Below are 17,343 nucleotides of genomic sequence, written 5' to 3'. Positions count from 1 at the left end.
TTTTTTTTTTTTGAAGGAAATATGGTCTATTTCTCAGGGATGGTGTTTGGGACTCACGGATCTCTGTCTATCAGTAAATAAAATATGTATAGGCTTGGGTGTTTTGGTGCTCGTAATTTACTGATTTGCCTTTCCAGTCTGTGTTATCTGGTGGGTTGTGAATGTACGGTTGTGGTCTAGCAATGGAGAAGAGGAATATGTATAGTTATCTCGTACCTAATTTTATGCGTAAGTGACAAGTACCTACCTAGTAAACTTTCACTGTCACTGATTACTTGGCTCGGACTATGTAGTATGTGTATGTAATTCCGATTAAAACCAATACGGCCATACCAGACACCTCTAGGTAGTTAGTTAGTTACTTACCACCAACAGCACATGTGATTGTATGAGATTGGAGATAAACTCCATAGTCGGAAAATAGTATTCATTCACCAAAATCTAACACCTCATTCTATTCTATAAAGCTCATCTCATATAGAAGAAGTTAGATAGGATAGGATAGGATAGGATAGGTAGAGATAGATCTATTTATTTCTAGTATTTCAAGGCCTCAAAGGGGGCAATCCCGTCGGCGGACCATAAAAGTCCCTCAACTCCTCCTCTTCCTCCTCGTCAAACCCAACCTTGCTATTCCTCTCAACATCGGACTCCTCATCAACCGGTTTACTGCGCGAGCGGAACCGACCCCGAGACACATGGACAGGGACAGGGGTAGCGCTTTTCTTGGGCTCGTCTGGCTCGCGAGCCTGGTTCTCATCGTGCTCCTCGCGGGGCAGACGGTAGGCCAGAAAGCCTTCGGGGGCGCGTTCCGCGCGATCCATGATCTCGTTCATGTGCTTGCGCACTTCCTCTGGGGGTTTGACGACGCGACTGAGTGGCTCGAGGACTTTGGGGTTGTTGCTGAAGATGCGGAATGTGACGGGTTGGTAGTATTCTTTGAGGTGGGAGTCGGACTTTGCGTCATCTTTGGCTTTTGGGTCTTCTTTTTTCTCGGTAGATGGTTTGTTGGGCGTTGCGGTTGGGAGGGCTTTTTGGTCGGGTTCTGCTTCTTTGTCGCCGTCTTTGGGAGGGGGTTTGGTGTCGGAGGTGGAGGTGGAGGTCTCGGGTTCATCTTTCCCCTTCTCCTTGGATTTCTCTTTCTCGCTCTCCTTGTCCTTGTTTTCTTCCGCGGCGGTGGCTTGGTCCTTTTTCTTATCTGCCTTTTTGGACTTGGCCTTGGCAGTCTTTCCCTTGGCTCGTGAAGTGGTTGTTTCTGAGGGTACCTCAATGGGGAAAGGTGTGTTTGGATCGACCTTTCGCACGAGAAGAAATGATGCGAGAACGGTGGTTCCCCCGGGAAGCCATTCCAAAATGGTGTACTCGGGGAATAGATAGCGGTCGCCGGATCCTGCATGTCCAGAAGTACTACTTCCATATGGGGTCAAAGGCGATGTAAATTCGAAGACGACAGACTTGTAGTTCTGCCTGGGAGGCGGAGGCGGAGGCGCTTGGCGATAATACGGCGCTGGAGAGCCATATTGCGGAGGACGAGACTGGATGGTGGGTGGGTGACCGCCTTGATATGGAGATTGCTGATGTTGCGGGGGTGGAGGACCTGGTCGCGGTCCTGCCTGCTGCTGTTGAGGAGGTGGCATAGGACGTACTGCCGGACTGGACTGTTTCTGCGGATCCGGGGTAGCGATTGGAGCTGGGGTGACACTGGGACTCGGCGCCGGTTGAGTGGTCGACTGAGCCGGTACCACGGCACCAGATTCTTGTTTGATCACAACCTGGGGTGCCGGGTTAGGCGTTTGGGGAGCGGGGGTTGGTGGCTGCTGTAAGGAGATAGATTTTGATGAGCCGTGAACGGAGGATTGGGGTTTGGGAATGTGTACTTCAACACGCGGCATTGGTTGCGACGGCGTTTGTCCTTGATCTTTCCGTTGGCCTGACTGCTGGGGTGGCTTTTGTGAAGACGGCTGCTGCGGCATCTGCTGTTGGGGGTTTTGCTGTGGAGGCTGGGATGGCCGAGAAGCCTGTGGATGGGCAGGAGTGGAGGGCTGAGACTGTCGTTGCTGCTGCTGCTGTTGTTGCTGCTGTCGTTGCTGCTGCTGCTCCCTTGCGCGGATAATTGCATTGAGCTCGTCAATATGGGCCTGGAAAGCCCGGAGCTGCTCTTGAGACGCTTTGCTGGATGCCACCACTCTCATCAGGGCTTTAAGTTCGGGGTCGGACGCGGCTCGGGTTGCAAGCATCTGAATGACGGGATCCGGACTCGGTTTTGCCGGCTGTGGAGCTGGAGGCTGCTGCGAAGGCGACGGCCGTGGTGCAGACTGCGGCCCAGGAGGACGATGGGGTGGCTGATTAGGGGTTCGCGCAGGATGCGGAGGCGGATGGCTGCCAGCAGGGTAACCAGGCTGAGGCGTTCCCGGGGTGGCCGGTGAGCCCTGTGGCGGATGTTGTCTTTGATTCTGAGGCGGAGCTGGGGAATTAGGATAAGGATGGTATTGTTGGAAGTTGTTCGGGTGGCCGTAATGGACCATTGGGCGTTGCGGCTGTGTGTATTGGATGGGAGGCGGCGCGTTGGGATCTTTGACGGTGTATAGCATAGCGTCAAAGAGATGAGGCCCGACCACGATATTGCAAGCTCCAACCTTTGACATCGTCTCCTTGGGTGGGTTTTTCCCTTCGATTTGTTCTCTTTTGGTTTTCTTGGGCTTCGTCCAGTATCGTACCAGAATGCCATCGCTGAGCCATTTCTTCTTCGATCGTTCCAGGGAAACTAAAAGTATCGCGCTGTTACCCGTTAGCTACTTGAGCCTTTTCATTAATAGCAGGTGTTTATCCTCTGCCAACCCCCAATGAACAGTGGATTGTACCTTTCCGCGAATGACTGATACTCCTTCTCCGAGAGAGTCGCCGGCTGCGGCGCGGCCGTGGTGGGGAGAGGCTCTCCATCCTTAACCTTTGTAGGCAAAGGGGGCTCGACAGGTTCCGAGGGCGGCGGCGGAGGTGAAGGGGCAACAATCGGGGTGGATGCCTTTCTCCTTGAGGATAGGAGTTGAGGTTGAGGTGAAGGTCGAGACGCGGCTTCGGAGGCCCGTCGCTTCGCCGCAGATTCGCGACGGTCGCGCGCGGGGAGTTTGCGTTTCTCGGCCATGCCTGGGATTCACTTATCGGAGAGAAGGGAGGCGCCGATCAAAGAGCCCACGGAGGAAGATGACGAGCATCTCGCAGCCCCTGGGGCGGAAAAGGGAGGAGGGAAGGGAAGGGATGGGTTGTGTTGTTGCGGAGAGGAAGGAAAAGCGGCGGGAGCGAAAGGAAGTCGAATCGAAGGAAGTTCGGCCAAATCCATCGCCAAGCCTCCGCATCGCGTCCGGGTGATTTCTCCAGCTCAGCTTTCCTGCTTCTTCACCATTCCCCCCTGCCGCACTGGATGTGTCACCTTCAGGTCCCCTCGAGTCAATGCGCTCGCTCTCGAATCGTCTAGATAATGCTTTGTTGAACGCCTGCAAGCTGAACCTGCGCACTTGCAACTACCACTCAGCGGGTCCTTGAAGTAAGCAACTTCTAGGGCATCTCGACTGACAGCTGCCTCAAGGACATCCAGTTGTTCGGTACATTTGCCTCCCTCATTGTCAAATCCCCAGCAATAATGGCCTCTCTACAACCCATCTTCAAGAAGGCCTATTGGACCCTGGCCGCCGGCGGGATCTTCTATGTCATTTTCGTCTGTGCTATGACGTATCCCATGGTCCAAAGATTGTATACCACCCTATCCAGAACCATTCGGGTTATGTATCTATAAGAGTGCTCCTTCTAACATCGTTTCAGTGTCCTCTATGTGAACAAGGTCAATCCCACCCTGTGGCAGGACCTCAATCAAGTCGAGTCATTCGGATTTCTGAGTACGTTAGACGATCTCAGCGGGAGAACCCAAAGCCTGTCTCAGCAATGACCCTATTGACTCTGGACACAGAGACACAAGTACAGCCCTTCTATCTGAAAACTCCAGATAACGAGACGCTTTACGGATGGCACCTGCTGCCCCTACAACTATGTCGGGAGCACGAGGAAGAGCTCAATGCGAATGAGCAGTATGGTCCGGCAAAAGACTACACCGAGACCACCGCGTTCAAGCTTCTCGCAAACGACCCGAATGCCCGGGTCGTAGTTAGCTGTAAGAAGCCGATATATACCACGAGCAGGACCTGGCATAACTGATACCTCCTCTGAACACCAGTCCACGGCAACGCAGCCCATCTCGCCTCCGCCCAGCGACCAGACATCTACCGACAAGTCCTCGGTCTATCAACGCGCCAAAACCCCGTGCATGTATTCGCCATCGACTACCGCGGCTTCGGTCTCTCGACCGGCTCACCCACAGAAGAAGGTCTAATCACCGACGGCGTCTCTCTAATCAACTACCTCACCTCGGGACCCCTGCATATCTCCCCATCTCGCATTGTAATCATGGGCCAAAGTCTAGGAACAGCCGTCAGCGCCGCGGTGGCTGAGCGCTTCGCATTAGGCTCCTCAGATCCCACCGCCATTCAACCCACCCTCAAGGACCCAGAGCCCTTCGCCGGCGTGATCCTGCTGGCATCCTTCAGCAACGTCCCCAATCTCATCGACGCCTACAGCATGAAAGGCATCACCCCACCAATGCTCTCCCCTCTAGCCGCATACCCGAGTCTGCAAAGCTGGGCGAAAAACAACATCATCGACCGCTGGGATACCGCCGCTCGAGTCGCACGCCTAACAGGGGTGGGTGTGAACACCACAGGCAACGACGCCCCTAACCCGGCATACGCGCACAAAGGCCTGGACCTCTTCATCATACACGCCGCAAACGACGTCGAAATCCCCTGGCGCGAAGGCCGTCGCGTCTGGACCGCCGCCACAGGTGAAACCCTCCAAGATGCCCCCGGCGCTATAATCCACTCCAAGAAAGACCTCAACGGTTCCAACGAGGTCCAGATCTGGGAGAACAGATCAATCAAGGACTCTGCGGTTGTCAAACGTGTTCGATGGGAACGCGTTGCTTACGGCGGTACGTCAAAACAAGAAGGAACAACCGAGTCACCACCCTCGCAGACAGAGAAACAGCACTAACCAATCCTAAAATCCTTTCTTAGGGCACAATCGCGTCGCGACCTTCTCCGTCGCCGCTCTTTCCGTCCTGAGGGCCTTTGAGAAGTGAATAAATGACCTCAGCATGATCCTCGCCTACCACCTAGTGCCAACCTTCCCTGACCCGGGCCCAGGGATCAGCGAAGCAATGATTCACTGTCCCATCATGCCCAACCAATAGAAACACTAGAAAACAGGAGATGTCAAAGGAATCGCGAAAATCCACTTGTAGGGCAGGCCAATCATGAGGGTGCGAGGAGACGCGTCGACGTGTCGTGCAGAATCATGGTGACGTAGAATCTTTCTGGAAGCCTTCTGTTTGGGTTGGATGATGCGAGACAGGTAGATTAGATTAGAGGGGTTGTCTATGGATGGTGGACGGTATGACGTCTTTTATGTACAATTTCTATTAGATTTGTTTAGGTCCGGAGGGTATACAGCCGATGACTTCCACAAAAAGCTAGATGAAGGGTTTCTGAACCTCCTTGTATGGACTACATGTAGTCTTGTCATATACATTTTCTCTACAACCTAGTAGTAGCTATATATCATCTGTTTTATGTGTACTTGCCATCACACAGTTATGGGAAATACTTAATTATACCCAACCATGACAAATTCATTTTCAAGCATTGATATCTATTTTATATGAAATATCTGAGAGGAGATGACAACCACCGGAAGGGTCAGATATGTGCAGTGCAGCCTGTCGACCTGGGGCTTTTAACCAGTCATACGACGACCGCGCGCACACATCCAGCCCTCCACAGTGATAAGGAAGAAACCTACCCAACGCCCACAGGCCCGGCCTATATTGGATGAGAAAATAATACATGGCGCCAAATTATCTAAACATAAATGAGAACATTGTCTTCGTATTGAAATACACGCCAAGAAGAGAAGAAGGGAGGCGGGGGGAATAGGCGCGGGTGAAAGGGGGTATGGTATGTTCAAAGTCCCTGGCCCAGGGGCTAGATAGTGAGGTAACTGTTTAGCTCATTAACTGCCATGAAGCAGGTCCGAGGACTCGGGAGCTACTATATGAGCTCACACCGTGAGCTGCGAGGCAAGGTTGCGATGGGCTTATTTCTTGTGCCTGTCGGCCTGAGCCTTCAAGTGCTGGGCGATGAGTTCCTTCCTTTAAGGGGGTATGAGTTAGCATGAGTTGTCGAGGTACGAAGATCGGTAGGGGAGGGAACATACTGCATGTGAGGGGGAGCCTTCTCGTAGTGGCTGAACTCCATGGTGTATTCACCCTTACCCTGGGTGGCCGCACGCAGATGGGAACTGATGCCGAACATGCTATTCAGACTGCAGTCGGCAAACACGGTGAACTCATCGACACCGACCTCGGAGTCGTTAATGGTAGCACCACGCTTGTTGAGGAGGGCAATAACGTCACCCTGGAACTCAGCCGGGGCCGTCACGACAGTCTTCATCATAGGCTCGAGGATAGAAGGGCCGCTCTCCTTGAAAGCATTGCGGAAAGCCTGCTGGGTGGCGTTCTTGAAGGCCATTTCAGACGAATCGGTCATATGAGTAGCACCGTCGTTGATAACCATCTTGGTACCAAGGACCTTGTGTCCAATGAGAGGACCCTTGTCGCAAGAAAGGTGGAAACCCTTCTCACAAGCGAAGAGGAACTTTTCGGAGATACTTCCACCAACAACCTGCTGCTCGAACTTGTTCTCCGTAAGACTTCCAGTGGGTTCCATCCAGCCCACGACACGGGCGAAGTCACCAGGACCACCCGATTGCTTCTTGAGCAAATGATCGAACTCAACACGGCCGCCAATAGTCTCACGGTATGCGACCTGAGGCTTACCGGTTTCACAGTCAACACGGTATTCACGACGCATGCGCTCGACATAAATGTCAAGATGCAGTTCACCCATTCCAGAGATAATGGTCTGTTCACTCTCCGCATCAAAGGTAACCCTGAAGGTCGGGTCCTCACGCTGGAAACGAGCCATAGCCTTGGAAAAGTTCGCAGCATCCTTGGCGTTCTTGGGCTTGATAGAAAGCGAGATGACGGGTTCGGGAACGAACATGGATGACATGGTGTATCCAAGCTGTCCATCAGTGAAGGTGTCACCGGAAGCACAGTCAACGCCGAAGACGGCGCAAATCTCACCCGCTCCAATTTCACTAACTTCCTCCATATCGTTGGAGTGCATCCGAACAATGCGAGGGATCTTGACCTTCTTGTCATTGCGTGCATTGAAGACATTAGCACCCTTGCGGAGAGTACCTTGGTAGACACGAATGTAGGTCAATTGGCCAAAGTTACTCTCTTCCAACTTGAAAGCAAGTCCGACAAAAGGAAGCGAGTTGTAGGAGACAAGCTTCACGGGAGCCTCGTTACGCTTCTTATCAAGAGCAAGGTTCTGGACCTCGGACGGGTTGGGAAGGTAGTCAATGACACCGTCAAGCATGGGCTGCACGGACTTGTTGGCCAGTGCGGATCCCATGAAAACAGGGGTGAACTTCAGGCTAATGGTAGCCCGGCGAATAGCCTGCTTCAGCTGCTCCGGGGTAGGTTCAATCTCACTCAAGAAGAGTTCAGCAATCTCGTCGTCAACATCGGCGAGAGTCTCAATAAGCATCTGTCTTCTCTCTTCCACAATGTCCTTGACCTTCTCAGGGATCTCATCCTTCACGAGAATTTCCTCACCACTAGATCCAACATTGTACAGGGCCTTCATCCGGAGCAAATCAACCACACCCTCGAATTCGTCCTCCGCACCAATGGGCACCTGGACGGCAGCAGCCGGAATCTTGAGCTTGTTGTTGATCTGATCGACAGCCTTGAAGGGATTGGCACCCATACGGTCCATCTTGTTGACGAAAGAGATTCTAGGAACGTTGTAACGTCTCATCTGACGGTCGACGGTGATCGTCTGCGACTGAACACCGGAAACAGCACACAGGATCATGACAGCTCCGTCAAGAACGCGCAGCGCTCTCTCGACTTCAATGGTGAAGTCAATGTGACCCGGGGTATCAATCAAGTTGAGGTGATATTTCTGGTCCTTGCCGCTGTCGTCCTTCTTCACCCAGTCGCAGAAAGTGGCCGCGGACTGAATGGTGATACCCTTCTCACGCTCCAGGTCCATGGAGTCCATCTTCGCACCGACATTGTCGCGACCTCGGACTTCGTGAATCGCCTTGATACGTCCGGTGTAGAAAAGAACACGCTCGGTACATGTCGTCTTACCACTGTCGATGTGTGCCTAGAGGGGCGATTAGATTCATGCCGCACAATAACGCCAAATCCACGATGTGCCTTACAGCAATACCAATGTTTCTAACTCTGGACAAACGTTCGGCTTCGACGGGGTCGAGGTTTTCAATGATGGCGTCCTGGGAGAGAGCGTCGGGAGTGGCAGCGGCAGCCTCAAGTCTATGTTTATTTAGACGCGGAGATCAGCAACCAGCATCGAACGAAGACGATGAATGACGAAACAACAATTGGGATGGATCCTTGGAAGGGGGTAGAGAGGACACCTACACAGCAGCCGCAGCGCCCGAGGCGTTTCTCCTCTGCTCGGCGTGCTTGCTCAGAAGCGACTGATAAGCCGGAGCAGCAGTCGGTTGACGGAGAACAGCCGTGGAGGCACATCGCCGGGCCAGGAAGTTCTGGGACTGGAGACGGACGGGAGACCTGATCAGGCCGGAGACAGTGCGGCTTTGCAGCCGGGCGATAGAAGGACACCTCATGATGATCTCCGTGCACACCGAGTACCAATCGAGTGCTGATGCTCCTTTGGGACCCCAAGCGTCGCGATCTTTTTGCGGCTCCGAAAAAAAGTTCGGGGAAGCCAGGCACCCGGTCACGTGGATCCCGTCGATGGGTCGATGGTTCCTCCGCCTTTGGCTCGGCCGCCATTCCAGCCAATGCACCACCGCTTGTTTGTCATCTCCATGCTTTGATGCTGGATGGTGCGAGTGGAGTCTTCTGCATGAGGTTCTCACAGCGACATGCGTTTTTGCTTTCTGCAATTACCCATGACACCGAATCATGTCAACTGAAGGGCGTTGTTTACGCCGGGATCGGAGCCATCCCAGGCCAGGCTCTAGACCCTCAGGCACATACTCCACGTATTGTAATTACCACCGGACGTGAAATATTTCCATGGCAGTACTACACGGCAGATTCCCTGACCGCCCTCCCGCCCGCCGCCGCCGCCAATGATCCAAACCATGCTTGCCCTTCCAGCCAGGAGCCTACAAGCCATATTCCCTTACTAGTGCTACATTGAAAGTTGCGGATCTTCGAGCACCTTGCTATCTGTTTGTTGGCAGTCGGCGGATCATATCACAAAATTCTAGCCCGATGCGACCTTCTCTGACCCTGCTGGCTTCCATCTCTCGCGGCCAATCGTCGAAGCTCAAGAAACCAGCCATCGGCCTAGATCATGTACATAACTCTATCCTCAATTGTCTAAATCCCCGTGCCAGCCGCTGATGGAAGACACAGTTTATCCAACGGCAACGTGTTATTGCACTATGGCGTGAGATTTCCCGCGCATTGAACAGTCAGTCGTGGTCTATCCGTCAGATGCTTCAATTGCTAATAAACTTGAAGAGATTCCCAATTCCTCGACCCGGGATGAGTTGCACAACTATGCTCGCAAGGAGTTCGAGCGTAATAGAAATGTGACGGACTTGGTAAGCTTCACGTGGATGCCCTTTAAGTTCCAATCGCGCTAATGACTCTTGACAGCAACATATACGGTATCTCATCTCAGTAAGTCATGTATTATTTATTATATCAGGCAGCTATTTCTAACTCTTGATAGACTGGAAAGGCTGAATTCGAGACGATGAGACGCTATATTGATGAGCAAATCGTCGGCTGATATAGATAGCGTCATCAACAGACAGGGAAAGACCCTGTAAACAGAAACCGCGACCCTCAGGCGAGAGGATAACTCGAAATGTACGAAGATACAAGCATAAAGAGTTAAGAGATGGAGAGTGCATATTCCTAGCAAATGTGGAATGTATATATGTACAATATGATACCCAGACCAGACAACATGAGAATCAACTGAGAAATATAAGAGCGAACATCACGACACGTTCTTCTTTTCTGTTTTTTTTTTCTTCTTTTTTTCAATAGTCCGCCTTACTTCTGCCTCGACAACAACTCCTTCACGGCACTTAATACGCCAATGGACCTCTCCTCAGAAGGCTCGATAGCGGACCGCGCAGCATCCTGCTCGGGGGCGGCTTTCTTGGAAGTCTTCGCCGCAGCCTCGTTTGCGGCGGCCTCCACAGCCGCGTGACGCTCCCGCCAGTCCTTGTCCTCCCTGTCCCGAATCTCCAGCTCACGCAGCCATGCGTCGCGCTTCTCCTGGCCCTTGCGGATCTCCACCGCCTGCTCGAACTCCTTCCGTTGCTGACGCTCAGTCTTGTAGTACATGCCTCCGGCAACGACGGCGACGAGGGTGAAGAATTGGGCGTAGATACGAGCGCGGAACATCCGGTTCAGCTCAACGGAGTCACCGGCCTTCATCGATCGGTAGGCCCGGTAGAGTGCGTAGCAGGTGGCGGCACATCCTGGGATTCGATTAAAGTTAGCCAGAGCAAGGCAAAGGGTGGGGGATCCAAGCTTCACCTAGCGGGATCAGAGGCTCTTCCTTGAGATGTCTGCGAAACTTTTGGAGCGAAGTTTCCTCTTGGAACTGACTGGAGGCACGGAAACCGGTTAGATCCAGGACTGCTGCTTTGCTGCCTGTGAGCGGGAAACCAGGTACGTACGGGTGATCCTCGAAGGAGGAGGGGAGGGGTTCGGCCATTTTGATGCGACTGTCGTCGGAAGGGGGGTGCGGACAAAAGTGATAGATGTGGAAGAGAACGGAGACGCGTGGTCGACTAAGGACAGCAGGGTCAGATTCAATCAGGTCTCCTACACGCTGTTAGCCAAGACGCATTGCGATGATATAAAGATACAAGTTTGCGAAGGACACTGACTTTGCCTGGATGTTTAATATTTGCCCGCGATGTGGCTTGAGAGGCAAATGCTAAGGTATGCGAACTCGAGGAGACATGACGTCGGGAGGAGCCATGATAATTTTCGTACCACGTCGTACAAGACGATACGGTATAGGTCTGTAATCTCCATGTCATGCCATACTACCTGTCATACGGGAAGGACCGGCTTCCAATGCCTTACTTGATGAGATTGTTATTAAGATTACTACAAGAAGAAGGGTGCACGTGGTGTATAAAGAGGCATTGAACCTCCCAAATTTGTTTCAATTATGATGGAAATATGGAGGAGCACCCCATTGTTGAGGTGCCACAACGGCAGGTAATGCCGAGTCTCAGCGGGGTGCTGCTTAAGTTGATACCTAGAGACATATACCTTCAAATTGAGTAACCGATGCTCAGAGTATCACTTGCTACTGCTATCTGTAGAGATGTAATTGGAAGAAGTTGAAAACCGCCCAATGATGGTGATAATATCGATGCTTATTGGTAGGAAACTTGAATGTAGACAAGCTCGCAGGCTTGGAATCCATCGGGCCCACACCGGACACGCATGGCGAATTATGGGGTAAGTAAAGTTGACTGACTGAGGATAAAGGCAACATGTTCCCGCCCGCGGAAGGAGCTCACAAAGTCAGCGAAATAGACATCCCCCTCAGGAGTGGAAGTTGCAAGACTTGGTCTGTGTCCTTGCATTTCCCTTATTCCTAGACTTTTTTTTTCTCCGACCGAGAGGTGCTATTCATTGATCCAATGCAGATGCTTAGGGCTCAGATCCAGGGTTGATGACATAAACTTTCCCGCTCCGATCACGGAATTTTCTCCCCGCGGGATACGCTGAATCATTCGGTCTCAGTGCCACCGGCCCTTTTTTCTTGGTTGCAAGGCCGCCGCCCAAATCTGGACTCTGCCATTGTTTTCATCGCTCTCAATTCCCCAACCCCCATACAGGAGCACGCCACAATGCCCGGCGAAGTGTCTGAGAATGGCGTTTCGAGCCCCGTCTCTACGAAGTTGAACAATCTGACCCTGACTGAGTCAACGTCCATCCCTACTCCCACTTCGGAAAAGGACGACCCCACGGAGACTCCGGCATACGACTGGGGCATCCCTGATGATTTTCTACTTCCCAATGGAACACCAGACGTGGGTCATCCGCGATTTCTTCCAACTCGTTGGAGTTTTAAGTGCTCATGCGATGCTTGTGTTTAGTACCTTCGATTGATCTTGACGTCCCGTGTCTACGACATCATCGACGAGACCCCCCTCCATCATGCAGTCAACCTCAGCAACCGCCTGGAATGTCGGGTGCTGCTGAAGAGAGAGGACCTGCTTCCCGTGTTCAGCTTCAAGCTCCGTGGAGCCTATAACAAGATGGCGCATCTGACTCATGAGCAGCGGTGGAAAGGGGTCATTGCATGCTCCGCAGGTGGGTGCATCCTTGTATGGATGGTGTAACAATCATTGCTGATACTTGGCAAAAGGAAACCATGCCCAAGGTGTCGCTTACTCCGCTCGTAAACTGAAGATCCCGGCCACCATTGTTATGCCATCGGGCACCCCCGCCATCAAACACTTGAACGTTGCGCGCCTGGGCGGAAGCGTGGTCCTCCACGGTGACGACTTTGATGCCGCCAAGGAAGAGGCGCATCGCCTGCAGCTGCAGCATGGACTTACGAGCATCCCTCCTTTCGACGACCCGTATGTTATTGCCGGCCAGGGAACCATCGGCATGGAGATACTGCGTCAGGCCAATCTGCAGAAGCTCGAGGCTATCTTCTGTGCTGTTGGCGGAGGAGGCTTGATTGCCGGCATTGGTGTCTATATGAAGCGCATCGCGCCGCATGTGAAGATCATCGGTGTGGAGGCTCGCGACGCCAACGCCATGGCCCAGTCGCTCGACTATGGCTCACGCGTCAACCTCAAGGAAGTGGGACTCTTCGCCGATGGCGCTGCCGTCAAGTCCGTTGGAGAAGAAAACTACCGGTTGGCTCGCGAAGTCATTGACGAGGTTATTCAGGTCACCACCGACGAGACCTGCGCCGCCATCAAGGATGCGTTCGAGGACACGCGGTCCATCATTGAACCGGCTGGCGCCCTGGCCCTGGCGGGTCTGAAGAAGTACGCTCAGATGTATCCCAGCCCCGACATCAACAGAGAGTTGTGCGCCATTGCTTCTGGCGCCAACATGGACTTTGACCGTCTTCGTTTTGTCGCGGAGCGGGCTGCTCTAGGAGAGCGGAAAGAAGCGCTCCTGAGCGTTAAGATCCCAGAGAAGCCGGGCGCTTTTGCCAAGCTCGTCGAGGTGGTTCTTCCTCACGGAGTAACTGCCTTCAGCTACCGTTATGCTCAGGACTCTTCGGCCGACGTTCTGATGGGCATCTCCTTGTCCGCTTCGACTGGTCGCGACGATTTGATCAAGATTATCAACCAATTGGCCAGAGGTGGCATGGAAGCGAAGGACCTCAGTGACGACGAACTTGCTAAGCGGCACTTGCGCTTCTTGGTCGGCGGTCGCAGCAATGTGACGGATGAGCGGTTATTCATGTTCGAGTTCCCAGAGCGCCCCGGTGCTCTCGCCAGGTTCTTGACTACCCTCCGTCCCAACCAGAACATCTCCCTATTCCACTACCGGAACTATGGCGGTGATGTCGGAAAGGTGCTTGCTGGAATCCAGTGCCCCGAGGGCGAGAAGGACGACCTGGAGGCTTTCCTCGCCGATCTGGGCTATCCCTTCAGCGAACATACCGACTCCCCGACTTACAACACTTTCCTCCGTTCGTAGCGAGATCCTGGTTTTTTTTCTGTGCCTGCTTTTCGTGGCAAAGTTTTAGAAAACTCGTGGTTGTCTCAAGTTGTTCGGGCGTTCTTATTGGGCATAAGAGTTATAGATCGTGTACCTAGTTATGTTAAGAAGCTTTTCGTATATATTTAATGCAGCATGATACCATCAGAAGAATTGTTTTGGAATGAGACACCAATTTTTTTACTGCTAGGCTGAAGCCGATCTACGAGGTCCAGTGAGTGGCCTTTAAACTAAGTAACACCGCGCGATCCTGGCCGACGTGACTGTGGTATGATTGGCTCATCGGCCACCCAATCAGAGTCGCGCAGGCCAGTGACATCGGGACGCCGGCGGTACAGAAAGTCCGGCCAGCATTTGCTCCGAAGGAGTCCCGAACAATCGATCACCAGAGGTGCATCTCGTCGGTCTCCAGTCTGCCCACCGTTGTCGACCGTTTTCCGATCCCCTCGAACCCTTCTCGCGGCCGTAGAGATATTCTCTATCCGCCATCCGACACAATGGTCTCCATCCGTTCCGTCCTGGGTGCCTCCACCGGAGCCCTCCGCCAATTTCTCCCCTCCCTCTCCCGCAAGTCCGCCGGTCTCGTTTCGCGGCCCTTCTCGCAAATCGCGCGCCTGTCCTGGGGCAATGGTCTTCGTCTTCTGCGCTCCGGAAAGCAGACCGACAGTGTGGGGGTTGCTAGCGTGGGAACAACGTTGAGACAAGTCGAGCAGATCCGGGGAATGAAGACGCGCTCATCGGTTAAGCGGCTGTGTGACGGGTGCAAGGTATGCGATACACCGGACCAGTCCTCTTTTTCGTTTTCAGGATCTGGGGAGTTCTTGCGTGCAGGGACTTTTCGTCTAATTTGCGGGGGAGCCCGAAGCTAACCATGCGGGAAATGCAGCCTGTGCGGAGAAAGAACCGAGTTTATATCATCTGGTGAGATCACAACACCATCCGCACGCGGGTCAATTGAAGGAACAAGAACTAATATATATCCTCCGCGCCTTAGCTCCAAGAACCCGAAGCACAAGCAACGTCAAGGGAAATAGACGCGGGAAGGATTGATCGCAAGAGCATGAGAGAAATGAGCGTATCTTCGGACGGACGACGGGATCTGCTTGCATCGCATCGCAGAGCAAGCAGAAGCCCACGAGAGCATTTACCACACACTGCATGATATCGCGGCGGGGATATTGAGCGCATAGATAGATATGTGGATATACGGCTACTGGGTCTCGACATTGGGGAAAACCGCGCGCATTTGCTATGGGATACGACCAACTGGTTGGTTAGGCGCTTCGTTGCATTGTCTGTACATTAATTGTGTCTATACATTGGAATTCCTTTTCTTCATCTTTCTGGCTAGGACCTGCTGCGTGAGGAGTGCTGTAGGTATATATATATGTGAGGGACAACCCGGGCGGGGTATCTCACGCGACACGAGGGCTGATCTGGTCTTCCTCTCTCTCTCTCTCTCTCTCCCTCCCTCCCTCCCAATGTCGCATCCCAGCATTCAGGTCATATGCTGGCTCTAGCATCTGCTCTTCAAGGCCATGGTACAGAGAACTCCCCAAGTTGCTCAACTGATTCAGTCGGATTGGCGCGACTCATCCGGGGCCGGGAAGCAAGGGATGCGTCCCGTGCTCGCCCATTTGGGAATATTGTGAAAGACGTCATTTCGCCTGATCGTCTGCTCCTCCAAATACCCCTTACAATTGTCGCAAGGTACTACATGACTGACTAGAATCATCATGGAGCGGACATGCGCAGGACTCATCTGCTTCTGTCTCCTCCCAGCAGCCACCGCGATAGCCAGCTCTTCCGTTTTCTCCCAGTCGCTCATCTCGCAGCAAGTCTTCGACGGCGAGAACTTCCTCAAATACGACGGCGTGCGGGGTCCATATGTCGACCGGGTATCTTACGGCGTCAATCGCGAGCCCCCTGCGCAATGCTCCGTCGACCAGGTCATCATGATCAAACGCCATGGGGAACGGTATCCCGCATCAGGCGAAGGGCCCTCCATCGAACAGGCCCTGAACAAAGTCAACAGCACCCTCGTAGGCAGCGACAACTACACCGGGGATCTCGCCTTTCTCAAGAACTGGACCTATTTTGTCCCCTCCGACTGCTACGAGGCGGAGACCTGGACGGGTCCGTACGCAGGCTTGACAGATGCATATAATCATGGCAAGGAGTATCGCAGTCGGTACGGACACCTGTGGGATGGGAATTCCATCGTCCCGCTCTTCACGTCCGATTTCCAGCGAGTCATCGAGACCGCTCAGAGATTCGGAGAGGGGTTCTTCGGCAATGACACCTACTCGACCAAAGCGGCGCTCAATATCATCTCGGAATCCTCCTCTCAGGGCGCGGATAGCCTGACGCCCACTTGTCGTAAACAAGACGACAATGCGCAGAAGATCTGTGATGGTCTGCCGTATCATCTCCCTCAGCTTGATGTGGCTGCAGACCGGTTGAATGCGCAGTACCACGGGCTTAATGTCAATTGGACGGACGTTTACAACCTGATGTGTACGTAAAACACCCTCCTCATCCGCAATACGGCTTTATCAACTAACCAGCAACAGTAATGACTGCATACGAACTGAACACCCGCCCAACCTCAGACTGGATCGACGTGTTCACCACCGACGAATGGGTCAGCTTCGCACATATCTGGAACACAAACTTCTACTACTGTTCCGGGTAAGCCACACATTTATAGATCGGGTCCCTCTACCCCTACCCCAGAATCCTAACAACACCTCCCACGCAGCCCCGGAAACGAATACATGCGCGCCGTCGGCTCCCTCTACGTGAACGCCACCCTATCCCTCCTCCGCGAGGGCCCGTCATCCGGGTCTCTCTTCTTCAACTTGTATGACACCCCTCAAACCCAACCCCCTCCCCTCCCCTCCCCTCCCTACGAACTAACTCCCTCCCCCTTCACAGCGCACACGACAGCAACATAACCCCCATAATCACCGCCCTCGGCATCGCCACTCCCTCCGAAACCCTCACCACCGACCAAATCGCCTTCGGCACCCGCTGGAACATCCAAGACATCGTTCCCATGGGCGGGCGTCTCACCATCGAACGACTGAACTGCACAGACTCTGCACTCGCGCCCGCAGGCACATTCGTCCGGTTAGTTCTGAATGAGGCCGTTGTGCCCCTGCAGGGCTGTCAAAACGGACCGGGGTATTCGTGTCCGCTGGATAACTATACTTCGTTTGTGAACGGGTTGCCGAGTTTCGTAGCGGAGTGTGAGGTGCCCAAGTCGGAGCCGCAGTATTTGGGTTTCTGGTGGAATTATACGACCTCGAATGAGAAGAATCATGTGAGGGGGAGTAGGTGTCATGGGTTGGCTTGATGGGGGAGGGGGGGGGGAGGTATTTGCTCTTGTGCTGCTTGTGTTTACTGGGTTGTGAGGGACTGGT

At 53.2% G+C, this 17,343-nt stretch overlaps 9 protein-coding genes across 9 annotated transcripts; 6 read left to right on the top strand and 3 right to left on the bottom strand.

The window, feature by feature from the left end:
• Positions 1 to 545: 545 nt before the first annotated feature.
• BO70DRAFT_428160 (uncharacterized protein) lies at positions 546 to 3,253 on the bottom strand (the record flags this gene model as incomplete). The annotated part of the gene is made up of 2 exons (XM_025547947.1): positions 2,862 to 3,253; positions 546 to 2,778 (listed from the first exon to the last, which is right to left on the bottom strand). The coding sequence occupies exons 1-2, from the start codon at positions 3,140 to 3,142 to the stop codon at positions 546 to 548; spliced, it is 2,514 nt and encodes an 837-aa protein (XP_025400644.1). The 5' UTR covers positions 3,143 to 3,253.
• Positions 3,254 to 3,397: 144 nt separating this feature from the next.
• Positions 3,398 to 5,579, top strand: BO70DRAFT_360901 (alpha/beta hydrolase). Its single transcript, XM_025542906.1, has 4 exons — positions 3,398 to 3,747; positions 3,817 to 3,890; positions 3,962 to 4,162; positions 4,226 to 5,579. Exons 1-4 carry the CDS (start codon positions 3,638 to 3,640, stop codon positions 5,095 to 5,097), a joined length of 1,257 nt encoding a protein of 418 aa, XP_025400643.1. The 5' UTR covers positions 3,398 to 3,637; the 3' UTR covers positions 5,098 to 5,579.
• A 200-nt stretch (positions 5,580 to 5,779) lies between these two features.
• Positions 5,780 to 8,882, bottom strand: BO70DRAFT_312413 (elongation factor G). The gene is made up of 4 exons (XM_025540211.1): positions 8,627 to 8,882; positions 8,407 to 8,518; positions 6,319 to 8,348; positions 5,780 to 6,253 (listed from the first exon to the last, which is right to left on the bottom strand). The coding sequence occupies exons 1-4, from the start codon at positions 8,833 to 8,835 to the stop codon at positions 6,199 to 6,201; spliced, it is 2,406 nt and encodes an 801-aa protein (XP_025400642.1). The 5' UTR covers positions 8,836 to 8,882; the 3' UTR covers positions 5,780 to 6,198.
• Positions 8,883 to 9,451: 569 nt separating this feature from the next.
• BO70DRAFT_395213 (LYR motif-containing protein 2) lies at positions 9,452 to 9,977 on the top strand (the record flags this gene model as incomplete). Its single annotated transcript, XM_025546520.1, has 5 exons — positions 9,452 to 9,535; positions 9,596 to 9,653; positions 9,704 to 9,786; positions 9,842 to 9,865; positions 9,918 to 9,977. 5 exons carry the CDS (start codon positions 9,452 to 9,454, stop codon positions 9,975 to 9,977), a joined length of 309 nt encoding a protein of 102 aa, XP_025400641.1.
• A 164-nt stretch (positions 9,978 to 10,141) lies between these two features.
• On the bottom strand, positions 10,142 to 11,167 carry rcf1 (respiratory supercomplex assembly factor RCF1). Its single transcript, XM_025542905.1, has 4 exons — positions 11,095 to 11,167; positions 10,882 to 11,029; positions 10,739 to 10,809; positions 10,142 to 10,680 (listed from the first exon to the last, which is right to left on the bottom strand). Exons 2-4 carry the CDS (start codon positions 10,917 to 10,919, stop codon positions 10,247 to 10,249), a joined length of 543 nt encoding a protein of 180 aa, XP_025400640.1. The 5' UTR covers positions 10,920 to 11,029; positions 11,095 to 11,167; the 3' UTR covers positions 10,142 to 10,246.
• Positions 11,168 to 11,997: 830 nt separating this feature from the next.
• Positions 11,998 to 14,058, top strand: BO70DRAFT_360895 (threonine dehydratase, biosynthetic). Its single transcript, XM_025542904.1, has 3 exons — positions 11,998 to 12,258; positions 12,325 to 12,541; positions 12,597 to 14,058. Exons 1-3 carry the CDS (start codon positions 12,076 to 12,078, stop codon positions 13,895 to 13,897), a joined length of 1,701 nt encoding a protein of 566 aa, XP_025400639.1. The 5' UTR covers positions 11,998 to 12,075; the 3' UTR covers positions 13,898 to 14,058.
• A 252-nt stretch (positions 14,059 to 14,310) lies between these two features.
• BO70DRAFT_360894 (50S ribosomal protein L36) lies at positions 14,311 to 15,014 on the top strand. Its single transcript, XM_025542903.1, has 3 exons — positions 14,311 to 14,685; positions 14,805 to 14,839; positions 14,913 to 15,014. The coding sequence occupies exons 1-3, from the start codon at positions 14,416 to 14,418 to the stop codon at positions 14,950 to 14,952; spliced, it is 345 nt and encodes a 114-aa protein (XP_025400638.1). The 5' UTR covers positions 14,311 to 14,415; the 3' UTR covers positions 14,953 to 15,014.
• Positions 14,952 to 15,546, top strand: BO70DRAFT_220761 (uncharacterized protein). The gene has a single exon (XM_025538723.1). It carries the CDS (start codon positions 15,115 to 15,117, stop codon positions 15,436 to 15,438), a length of 324 nt encoding a protein of 107 aa, XP_025400637.1. The 5' UTR covers positions 14,952 to 15,114; the 3' UTR covers positions 15,439 to 15,546.
• On the top strand, positions 15,396 to 17,276 carry BO70DRAFT_386378 (histidine phosphatase family protein; the record flags this gene model as incomplete). The annotated part of the gene is made up of 4 exons (XM_025545819.1): positions 15,396 to 16,435; positions 16,492 to 16,609; positions 16,680 to 16,781; positions 16,856 to 17,276. The coding sequence occupies exons 1-4, from the start codon at positions 15,655 to 15,657 to the stop codon at positions 17,274 to 17,276; spliced, it is 1,422 nt and encodes a 473-aa protein (XP_025400636.1). The 5' UTR covers positions 15,396 to 15,654.
• Positions 17,277 to 17,343: the final 67 nt, after the last annotated feature.

The sequence above is a fragment of the Aspergillus heteromorphus genome (assembly GCF_003184545.1).
Source record: "Aspergillus heteromorphus CBS 117.55 chromosome Unknown BO70scaffold_8, whole genome shotgun sequence".
Lineage (NCBI taxonomy): Eukaryota > Fungi > Ascomycota > Eurotiomycetes > Eurotiales > Aspergillaceae > Aspergillus > Aspergillus heteromorphus.
The sequence above is the reverse complement of the archived record's forward strand: the minus strand, read 5'-3'. Positions and strand labels throughout refer to the sequence as shown.

Excerpts from the sequence above, each read along its gene's own strand:
- BO70DRAFT_360894 (XM_025542903.1), top strand. The coding sequence starts at position 14,416 with ATGGTCTCCATCCGTTCCGTCCTGGGTGCCTCCACCGGAGCCCTCCGC. Across the intron at positions 14,686-14,804 it reads GGCTGTGTGACGGGTGCAAG|CCTGTGCGGAGAAAGAACCG; the intron begins GTATGCGATACA and ends CGGGAAATGCAG. Across the intron at positions 14,840-14,912 it reads AACCGAGTTTATATCATCTG|CTCCAAGAACCCGAAGCACA; the intron begins GTGAGATCACAA and ends TCCGCGCCTTAG.
- rcf1 (XM_025542905.1), bottom strand. The coding sequence starts at position 10,919 with ATGGCCGAACCCCTCCCCTCCTCCTTCGAGGATCACCC. Across the intron at positions 10,810-10,881 it reads TCCTCCTTCGAGGATCACCC|TCAGTTCCAAGAGGAAACTT; the intron begins GTACGTACCTGG and ends CCGTGCCTCCAG. Across the intron at positions 10,681-10,738 it reads AGAGCCTCTGATCCCGCTAG|GATGTGCCGCCACCTGCTAC; the intron begins GTGAAGCTTGGA and ends ATCGAATCCCAG.
- BO70DRAFT_360895 (XM_025542904.1), top strand. The coding sequence starts at position 12,076 with ATGCCCGGCGAAGTGTCTGAGAATGGCGTTTCGAGCCCCGTCTCTACG. Across the intron at positions 12,259-12,324 it reads TTCCCAATGGAACACCAGAC|TACCTTCGATTGATCTTGAC; the intron begins GTGGGTCATCCG and ends GCTTGTGTTTAG. Across the intron at positions 12,542-12,596 it reads GGTCATTGCATGCTCCGCAG|GAAACCATGCCCAAGGTGTC; the intron begins GTGGGTGCATCC and ends ACTTGGCAAAAG.
- BO70DRAFT_312413 (XM_025540211.1), bottom strand. The coding sequence starts at position 8,835 with ATGAGGTGTCCTTCTATCGCCCGGCTGCAAAGCCGCACTGTCTCCGGC. Across the intron at positions 8,349-8,406 it reads TTAGAAACATTGGTATTGCT|GCACACATCGACAGTGGTAA; the intron begins GTAAGGCACATC and ends TCGCCCCTCTAG. Across the intron at positions 6,254-6,318 it reads AAGGCTCCCCCTCACATGCA|GAAGGAACTCATCGCCCAGC; the intron begins GTATGTTCCCTC and ends ACCCCCTTAAAG.
- BO70DRAFT_360901 (XM_025542906.1), top strand. The coding sequence starts at position 3,638 with ATGGCCTCTCTACAACCCATCTTCAAGAAGGCCTATTGGACCCTGGCC. Across the intron at positions 3,891-3,961 it reads CGAGTCATTCGGATTTCTGA|AGACACAAGTACAGCCCTTC; the intron begins GTACGTTAGACG and ends CTCTGGACACAG. Across the intron at positions 4,163-4,225 it reads TGCCCGGGTCGTAGTTAGCT|TCCACGGCAACGCAGCCCAT; the intron begins GTAAGAAGCCGA and ends TCTGAACACCAG.
- BO70DRAFT_220761 (XM_025538723.1), top strand. The coding sequence starts at position 15,115 with ATGTGGATATACGGCTACTGGGTCTCGACATTGGGGAAAACCGCGCGC.